General features: G+C 37.2%; 1 protein-coding gene across 2 annotated transcripts in view; it reads right to left on the bottom strand.

Annotated features, from left to right (window-relative positions):
- The window catches only part of ERCC8 (excision repair cross-complementation group 8), a 28,071-nt gene that overhangs the window by 3,949 nt on the left and 13,441 nt on the right, over positions 1-10,681 (bottom strand). For both annotated transcript variants that reach the window (XM_010142278.1, XM_010142279.1), the window contains 2 exons: positions 8,030-8,154; positions 3,156-3,353 (listed from right to left, as the gene is read on the bottom strand). In XM_010142278.1, the coding sequence (XP_010140580.1) occupies positions 3,156-3,353; positions 8,030-8,154 (323 nt within the window). The remainder of the gene's footprint in view (positions 1-3,155; positions 3,354-8,029; positions 8,155-10,681) is intronic.

Raw genomic sequence — 10,681 nt, 5'->3', positions numbered from 1 at the left:
TGCAAATAAAACCTTATTTAACTTCCAGTTATCTTTACTTACTAGCCTGCCACAGGATTGGCCAAACACTTTTGCAGATGTCACTGGCATTTCTTGAAAAGTAGTAGATATAATTTAAAGCAAAATTGTTTCCTGATGCCTACCTAATATTTTATGACATGTTATTTGTGCATTTCATATTCTGAAAGGGAAACACAGGTCTTGTCTGTTTAGTTAAATTATTTTAAGCAAGTAATACAGCACAATGGTATCTAGCACATTAGATCCAACAGTAAACATGATCTAAGAGATTGCACAATGAAGATTTTCTCTTCCACACCACCCTTGAAATTACCAACCTCCTACTAAATTAATGGCTCTTATTAAAGGGCCAAACTCTGCAGTTCTTATTATTCAAGAAGACTAACATCTTATTAGCTTTACAGAGAAACTTACGTAAGAATAATATAAGCCAACAATAATATAGTGTATTTTATGGCTCTATTCCCAGGATCTCAAAAGGCATACACATCAACATCAACTAAATCTCATACCACTCTGTGGAGACAGATCCACACAATCTCAAACACAAAAGATATTCCACACAAAACCGGCTAATTAATTTGGACCTCATAGGAACAAGTAAAGCTAATATCATTGGACTGCAAATAGCTAGTTGCTTGGGTATCATTGATCCGATTATATGGTTCTGAGCAAACAGAAGAAACTTCTCACCTCAAATGCATAACTGGTGCAAAGCTAAAGTTCCTTTTTGAGCCTACTCCACTTATGAGGCAAAACAATGATAGTGATCAAAATACAGTTAATGAATAGAAAGAACATGAGGGACTGGCAGCAACCAATATCAATCAGAAGTTTTGAAAATCTAAGGATCAGATTTGAGGGTGGGTAGGACAAGAATTACTCAGACGTGTTAAAGACAGCAGAAAAAGTTTAGAAGGCTATTAATACAATGCAAACTCTTAACAAGAGACTCACTAGTAGATGGAGATATTAGAAACTATGCAGAAAAGATGAAGAACTTGTTTCATATGAAGGTAGTGTGCTAATTTCAAATGTTCTAGTAAGTAAAAAAAAAAAAAAATATATTAGAAAGCCATCTACTACACATTTTACCAGTGATGCATAACTTATATCAGAGAGACTTAAAAGAGCTGTCTAAGAAAACTTCTGGCTTTCATACATATTGAAATACTACAAAACTGAAAGTGAGCTCATATGTCATTCAGAAAAAAAAAAACCAAGAGCATGGAATGATACAAATTAACTGACATTTATTTAATCCTAAACAAGACAATGGGAAAGGTGGTTAAACAACGCAGTGACTGTAGAGTTAAGACATAGCAATATAAATCACATTAGTCAACACGGTTTGCAACAAAGCAGATTTCGTCGAGGAAAATCTGGCTTTGTTTACAACTAGCAACTGCAAATAGCAATGTACAGCTGTGAATAACTTCATTAATATATGGATTTAATATTGCTTGCAAGACTAAAATAAAACAAGTGACTATAAATTTTACAAAAAACTGCACTGTCAAAAAACAGAGGTTTAACTGGAAAATCATCATTTCTATTGGAATTCCATTAAGACTGATGAATGTAGTTCATTGTCTCAAGATAGAATGAGCTATTTGGAAATATAAGTGTGAACACAAGCAGTCAAAACAACACTACCCCTACAATTGAACTCTGAAAAAGGGTGATTCTGAAAGTCACAACAGATAAATGAAGTTGTTGACAACATAAACCTACAGCTACAGTGACTGATGCGGTTGCTGTGTTCTGTTCAGACACCAGTGATGCTTCTCTGAGCATCGTGAAAGCCAAGACAGAAACATTATAAAGGTATTTGCATTTCCAGAGCTGGAAAACATGACTTACAGTGAGATTTAGTAAGTCTTACCTTTTCAGCTTATCAAAAAGAACACTAGAGATGTCTTAATATAAACACATTAGCACTTTCTTTGGAAAATTATTCTTAAAAACACAAAGGGCTATTTAAGCTAGCCAAGAACATTCCAGAAAAGGTGTGCCTTAGCTATGTTAATATTCCACCTTTCACTGGATCTAGTATCTCTCTATTCATGTCAGAACTGCTGTCCAGTTCTAGCAAGACTTACTAGCTGGGGGACTATTGCCCCCTCTGTAGGTGCACAAAGCTTTCAGTGAAGTCCATCTCAATGATAGGGAAACATTGTTTCAGTCAACCTTACTGGACTCAAAGCAAGAGCTACCAGATGAATTCTATGAATTATTGTATGAGGAGTCATGAAAAAATATTCATGTGCCCTTTCTGCCTCAAATATTTCAGCCTGATATTTCATAAACAAAAGATGAGAAAGGAGCTGGAATATGAAGTACAATCCTCAACACCCAAGGGCATCTATGTAACAGCTGTTAAGTCCATGCTAACATCCACTCTGCTCTTGCCACACCACAGACCATAAGAACAATCTGTTGTGAAGTATCTCATAACAAATCAAACTTTATCTTACTTAAGTCTTTATTACAAGAGAAAGATATACCGTAAGGGGAGAGGAAAAAGCAGAGGACAAGAAAAAAAGGCTGTCAGTACCATAAGCCCCTGTAATGCTATGTCATTTCTTAGGTGAAATGTTCTCACATTAATTTAAGCAACTCATCACGTTCTCAACACTCCATCCAAACCAGTGCTTGGTGTAACTACACATTTGAGCAAGATCATCTAAGCAAAATACTTGAGAGGTTTCTCAACACTGATAACAATACTAATGCACTTCACCTAAATGCACTTCACATTCTTTGCTACTGTGGTTAGTCTTGGGTATCTCAGAGAAAGACGAATGCCTCCTCCTCCGTCTTACAGACAACAGGCAAAAGTCTTAACGCATATGATTTATTAATGGCAATATAAACCCAAAAGTTACTATAGGTATATTGAAAAGTTATCTATGTGAGATGAAATGAATAGTGGAAGAAGCACAATCGTGAAAGGACCATCCTCAGAAATTCACCAAACTTCTCTTGCTTGATACATAAGCCAGAGAACTCTCTCTTATGTCAAGATATTTGATTAAAGTACATCCCTTCATTTAAGAAAAAGTTAACGCTTTTTGTACAAATGGTGCATAAATATTTTAGGTTGTCTGGAATATTGTTTGTACTTTACTCACCTGAAAATCTGGTTGAAATACACAGCAGTTGACAGTACTATAATGCCCTCTAAGCATAGTGATCAGTTCTCCTGTGAAAACTGTATAAACAGCAATGGTACTACCATAAGGTACGAAGGCAAACTCTGGATTACAGCCACAAGAGACGGTGAATTTGACTCCTTTTCTACTTTCATTACAGACTTTCCCATAATTCACCTGTAAAAATGAAGAATTATGTAGTTAGCTATTAACTAAAACTACAGGAAATAACTTTACCTCAAAAGGTCAATCTTACTTCTTTCTTAATACCCAATAAAATTTTAGGCTTCCCAATCTTAATACAACTTTTGAGATTTCAAATTAGAGATGCTATCAAGAGAATAGATTTTTTGTTCATTCAAGTTTACTCACCTTAATATCAAATATAAGAAAGAGAAAGAAAGATATGCCTAAAAATCAGCAGTTCCATGCTTCAAAACAGAATTTTCACAGGATGTGGTGTGCCAGATCTACACCGAGCACCTGAACTATCACTGAAATTAGAACTCATTCAGGAATTACCACCTTAAACATTTTCCTAGATGATTCAACGTAATAATTTTATTTCAGATACACAAACTAATAAAAGAACTCCTTATGCACAACAGTGTGCAGTTATAAATCATTGAATGGTTTGGGTTGGAAGGGACCTTTAAAAGTCATCTAGTCCAGCCCACCTGCAGTGAGCAGGGACATCTTCAACTAGATCACGTTGCTCAGAGTCCTGTCCAAACTGACCTTGAATGTCTTCAGGGATGGGGCTTCCACCACCTCTCTGGGCATCCTGTTCCGGTGTTCTACCACGCTCAGCGTAAAAAGTTTCTTACTTATATCTACTTTGAATCCACCCTCTTTTAGTTTGAAACCATTATCCCCTGACTTGTCTCAACAGGCCCTTCTAAAATGGTTGTCCCTGTCTTTCTTCCATGCCTCATTCGAAGGCTGCAACAAGGTCTCACTGGAGCCTTCTCTTCTCCAGGCTGAACAACCCCAACTCTCTCAGCCTGTCCTCATAGCAGAGATGCTCCATCCCTCTGGTCATTTTTGTGTCTCTCCTCTGAGCCTGCTCAAATAGGTTCAGGTCTTTCCTGTGCTGAGAACTCCAGAGCTGGACTTGGTACTCCACAAGAGGTCTCACAAGAGCAGAGCAGAGGGGCAGAATCTCCTCCCTTGACCTGCTGGCCACACTTCTCTTGATGCAGCCCAGGACATAGTTGGCTTTCTGGGCTGTGAGTACACATTGCTAGCTCATGTTCAGGCTTTCATCCACCCAAGTACACCCAAGTCTTCCCCTGCAGGGCTGCTCTAAATCATATCATCCTCCAGCCTGTACTGATACCAAGGATTGCCCTGACCCAGATGCAGGACCTTGAACGCGGCCTTATTGAACCTCATGAGGTTCACAGAGGCCCACTTCTTGGGCTTGTCCAGGTCTCTCTGGATGGCATCCCATCTCTCAGGCATGCCAAGTGCACCACTCAGCTTGGTGTCACCTGCAGTCTTGCTGAGGGTGCACTCAATCTCACTGTTTATGGTGTTGATGAAGATATTAAACAGTAGTGACCCCAATACTGCAAGACTTTATTCCACGGATTGAACAAAAATGGATCTACCCTATAAGTACCCTTTGTTTACTGGAGCCAACCGATGTTGCAGAAAACTACATTTCTGATGCCAATGTACCAGTAGGATGGCAAGGTACAGAAGCATCAGTCTAGACAATGCAAGAATTAGCCCTAAGGATTTCTCAGCAAGCTGGGGAAGAAGAGAGAGAGAAAAAACTTCTGGAATATAAGATTCTGCATCTCCCCACATGAGTTACCAAGAAGCAGTAGGAGATGAATGGGAAGTATGAAAACAACTGAAGGGCAAGCAGAGGGATGGCGTAAGTGAACGGTGAAGTAAAGAGATTAAAGAGACTCATGAAGCAAATAAAGAATAACTTGCTAAATTATTATAGACTAATTAAGAGAGATTAAAAAGCTTATTTTCTAACCAAAACTAAATCACCACTGACAAATTCGATACTGTTCCCTGTAAGGGCAACTGGCACAGGAGCAAATGCTACATTTCTAAGACCTGGCTTGTGAGGTATCTGGGAAGCCTTGTAAATAATAACAGTATAGGAAGTATAGCTTATTATTGTTCATATGTTTCAAACTCTTGACAAGTCCTATACGGATAAAGATCTCACCAAAGATTGAAAGTGGAAAGCTCCCAAACATGCTAGGAAATACTCCCACCGGATCTTTCAATATAATTAGTTCCTATCATATCAAAAGTGTATTCATGAGAAAATACAGAATATGAGAACAATATAGCTTACCTCTAAACAAACTTATTTAAAATAAAGCATCAGTATTTTGACAAATAAAACATACTATTTTTTCGTTAAGAGGGAGAAGTCCACTACAAACACCTGAAATTCACACCATACTTTATGATTTAAAAGAAGTATTTTCTCTAATAACAGTATTTTAAATTTATGTTAATACTACATAGAATTATATATAAAATATTTTGTTTTCAAATAATATTGCCCTACAAACAATGCTCTTAATTTCTACTGAAAAACAGAGATTCACTTATATGTAAAATACTAGCAAAGCTCTCTGAGTTAATTTTAAAGCTTCCTACCTAAATCCATGTCTTAAACTGAAGAAAACCCATAATCCTAAGTGTGAAATCTTTTGACTATAAGCTAGCAGATTTGTAAAGTTTATCAGGCAAATATTCTAATACAAATATTTTGCTTTGTCAGGTTCTTGATCCATAGGACATCAATTGCCTGAGTCCAAAGTTTGAGGCAAATATAAACAACAGTCAGCACAACCCAAGCAAGGAAGACGACTACTTGTTGCTCTATGTTTAAAGTATGCTCTCTCATAGTAAAGAACACTTATGTAGGAAAAATATAAATAAAAAGGAGTCCTGAGAAAAATCTCTTTCAATCATGATAAAAATGTATGCAAAAAGAGTTTGATTAGCATACAAGTAGGTTGATATTTTTTCATATTGAGAGAATGTTTTCATAAGACATGGAGCTTATGTCATGTCCTTTGTGGGTAATACTACTTGTTTTGTAAAACAGGGTTTGTAAATATTGACTGTGTTAAGTCTTGTTAATGCTAGTTTTAAGAGGCATATTACTCTGCTGATAAAGAGCAATTAAACGCCTTTACACAGCATGTGAGCTGTAACAGCAACGATTCCCAAGCCACAACACTGCTCATAAAAAAGGCACGTACAGTGAAAGAGAGGAATGGATGCTGGGAAGAGTAAATTATGTGGATATATTCAGTGTAAATGTTACTGCTTGATAGAGGAGCAATGGAAAGGCAAGGATGCTGCCAAAACAAGAAGATCTTAAAAATTTGTTTTGTCTTTTGAGAACACAATCAGAAAATGTACTTTCTTCTGTTTGATACTTCCTATACCCAGTGAAAAAGGACTTTCTATTCCTTTTTGTGATAAAGGATAAATGCAAGATGCGTATGACTCCAACATTAATTTCTCTTGCTAATTGAAACAATTTTACCTCACTGCTCAAAAGAATTAACACTCATGGCTTAATTTCTACACCTTTGAAAGGCATAGAAAAAGAATTTATAGAGATGAAAAGAACTGGCTAGCAGGGGAAATACAGGGACTATGGTGTGAATTTGCATTACCCGTACATGCATTTATTTGTCTGCTGGTGCCTTAAAGTTATTTTAATCAATACCTCTGGGCAGCTTGTGAAAATATAGTACTCTGGACAATATGACTCTGGACTTGAAAAAGCAAGGCGGGATCAAGCTATTCTGCACCATATAAGAAAATTGTAAAATAGCCTATGAGACAAGTCAATGAACTAACCGGCACAGAAAACCAAAACACAGTGATACAGCTGGTGACAGGAGAGTGAACAAACTGTATTATCTACTTGGGTGATGATGAATTGAAGATAGAAAGATGTCTGTATATGAACTGCTACAAAAAAGCTGGCAAATACAGGTGCCATGGAGATAGAAAAGTCCTTTAATTTAAACGCCTATAAGGAATTATTTTTACTGTGTTCTGAAATGATAGAATTAAAAGCAGAAGTAAAAGATTTCTAAAGCAGAGTAAAATTTCTTCCTTTCCTGACAGCAATGACAGACCATAATCACGACTGTTTAAAATCCCATGGAAACTGACTTACCTAGTATGTACTTCTTTCAAAATAAGGCAAAGGAAATACTTTTCTTTACTGAACAGAAAATTAAAACAGGAACCTTCAGCAAAAAACAAGCAACAGAAAGGTCTGAAGCAGCAGCAGCTATTTCATTTCCCACTCCCCAACCCCTGTCCCGCTGTTTCGTTGCAATGCAGATGTGGAGGGACAGATATTTTTAACACTACTATACAACTCCACGAGAGAGATTACACAAAAACACAAAAGAAAGTTCCAAGAAAGCCAGGCAGCCAATCAGTGAAAGTCTCAGTTATAGACAACTGCCTTGGGGATAGCACACCCTGACAACTAATTGAAAAAAAAAAAAAAAATTTCTACCACCAGTCACTGCATAAGCAGGTTTTTGTTACTGCCTTAAGTGTTTTCAGCTATGTGCACAAACTAATCAACTTAAGGTTCCTATATTCAAACTTTACGGAGATCCAGGCTGCTTCATACTCTTATTATTTTTATAGTAAATGGAAGTAAGAAATTTGGAAAAAAAACCCTCACAGAATCTTCTAATGATGAGATTAATCAGCTATATCCGTTATGAAAACTAACAAATATCCGCAGTTGTAATGAGAATTGCACAAATTATAAATATTCTACAATGAAGTGCAAGTGAAATCATAACCAAAGATCCTTGAAAACTTACTAATGTGTTTTCTCCAGTGGAGCTGTTCCAGAGATGCATTCGATCATCTGTACCAATGGTCAAAAGATGAAGCCCATCACTTGTATAGCATAAACCATTAACTCTCCCATTGTGAGCAGTGTTTGCTGTCAGGAAAAAGAGCTGGTTCAGATTTCTACAGAGGAATTACTATTTTGTATACACATTTTTATTTCAGTGCAAAGTACTGAAAGTGCCATTTAAATGGTAACATATCAGTAAATTAATAATTTAACTCCTTGTTTCTAAAGGCATTTGGCTGGCGACCGGTCACCAGTGGTGTCCTCAGGGCTCAATTCTAGAGCCAGTTCTCTTCAATATATTGATGACTGATCAGAACAGAGGAGCTAAATGCATGTTTGTTGATGATACCAAACTGGGAAGTGCTGCTGACTCTCTCGAGGGGCAAGATCCCTTGCAGAGGGATCTAGACAGTCTGGAGCACTGGGCAATGATTAATGGGGAGAAATTTAACAAGTCAAAGTGACAGATTCTGCACCTAGGATAGAGCAACACTGGGCACAAGTATGAAGTGGGAGAGGAGTGGCAGAACAGCCCTGCTGAAAGGGCTCTGGGGGTGCTGGTCCACAGCAGCTCGACAGCAGTCAGCAGTGTGTGCCCTGGCAGCCAGGAGGGCAAACCTAATCCTGAGGTGCATCAAATACAGCATGACCAGCTGGCCAAAAGAGGTGATTATCCTGCTGGACTCAGCATTGGTGCAGCCTTGCCTGGAGATCTGTGAGCAGTTCTGGGCCCCACAGTTTAAGAAGGACGTGAAGGTCCTTGAATTGATCCAGAGGAGGGCAACCACGCTGGTGAAAAGGCTGGAAGGAATGTCCTTTGAGGAGCAGCTGAGGACTTTGGGCTTGTCTGGTTTGGAGAAAATGAGACTAAAGGGAAACCTCAATGTTCTCTGCAGCTTCCTGAGGAGAGGAAGAGGAAAGGGAAGTGCTGAGCTCTTCTCCCTAGTATCCAGCAACAGGATGCGTAGGAATGGTTCAAGCTGCTCCGGGGAAGGTTCAGACGGGACATTAAGAAATACTTCTTTACCAAGAGGGTGGTCACACAGTATAATGGGCTTTCTAGAGAGGTGATTCATGCTCCAAGCCCAAGCTTGTCAGTGTTTAAGAGGCATTTGGACGACACCCTTAACACACTTTAGGATTAGGTCAGCCCTTCACTGGTCAGGCAGTTGGACTGGATCACCCCTGTAGGTCCCTTCCAACTGAAAAGATTCTATTCTATTCTATTGTTTATAGAGTATACATGAACTCCATTGAGTTCACCCTGTAACACTACACATTCTACAGTTAAAATAACTAAAACACAAGTCAGTGTTACCACAGCAAACTTAACTATGGCATCCATGAATTAACTCACTGAAAAATGGATAAAGTATCTCTGCATTACTGCAGAAGACAAATTAGACACACCTCTTAGGTAAAAGGTGTTATCTGTTTTTAAAATATTAAAAAAAAAAATCATTAGCTGCATTTGGTTTAGTTCAGCTATATTTTAATACATTTAATATCTTAGTCTATGTGTTTGCCATTAGATTATAAAAAAACCTTCTTGAACCTTTCTGTTTCGACAGAGAAATAAAGTTGAAAAGAAAGTTGTTGTGTTTGAACATGACAACACGTCAGTCAAAAGAATGCATAAAATGGCAATAATTATCTTGGGAGTTACATAGAATTTAATTTTTCATACAACAAAATTTATTCAAATTTTTCTTACTTCATAAATCTTAAATTTCTTTAAAGCATTTTTTATCTCGGTAATTTCTTGAATTTACAGTGATATTTAGTATTGTGAAAACCAAACATCTGTATTACCGCACCTCAATTTACATCCAAACATGTATATTACCACACTACAATTTACATAAAAGAGAACAAGGTTATTGAAACAGATACTTACTGCCACTTTGTGTCCTCTAATTGTACATTCTGGAAAACTAGTTTGACTTTACAGAGATTTGCATGTATTTTTCTACAAGGAATATAAGTTCCACATAACAATTCAGACTGACTTATAGCTTTAATCATTGTCATTTATGCTACTCAAATCCCTTTGTACAGAGCCATGATATGCAGTTTCTACTTCGTGATTCAATTCCAAATACTATGTATTTCTACTTCAGAATGGCGACTGATCAAGCAGGTTTTTTGCCCACCAAAATTAAATATCTTTTGTCCAGAACTGACCAAAATTCATGAACTATAATTTAAAGTTCAGAAACTTTTCTTTAGTTTGTAGGTGCTTTTAGGCATAGAAACGTGACCTGAAGTTATATAAAAATACTAATGTTGTAGCTAATAATGACTGATACAAGGTACCATTTATGCACTGGACTGTACTGAAGAGTGTAATTTAGATTCCTGTAAAATTAAATATAATAATAAATTTATACTTTGTTTTATACTTTATGCAGTATAAAAGGAATATAATTGATTTCATGACACCACATAGGAGGAAATATTCTAGAGGCTTGCACTGGAAGCAAGACTAATTTTAACAGAAAAAGGAATGTGCTTTTGTGGGTTGTGTTTGTGTTGTCTTCATTTTTAAACGAGCGACTGGAGCGACTTATGAAGTGATTGCTGTTTATATGAAACCTAATCTACAGCAGGA

Source organism: Buceros rhinoceros, unplaced genomic scaffold, assembly GCF_000710305.1.
Source record: "Buceros rhinoceros silvestris isolate BGI_N320 unplaced genomic scaffold, ASM71030v1 scaffold6008, whole genome shotgun sequence".
Classification (NCBI taxonomy): Eukaryota; Metazoa; Chordata; class Aves; order Bucerotiformes; family Bucerotidae; genus Buceros; species Buceros rhinoceros.
The sequence above is the reverse complement of the archived record's forward strand: the minus strand, read 5'-3'. Positions and strand labels throughout refer to the sequence as shown.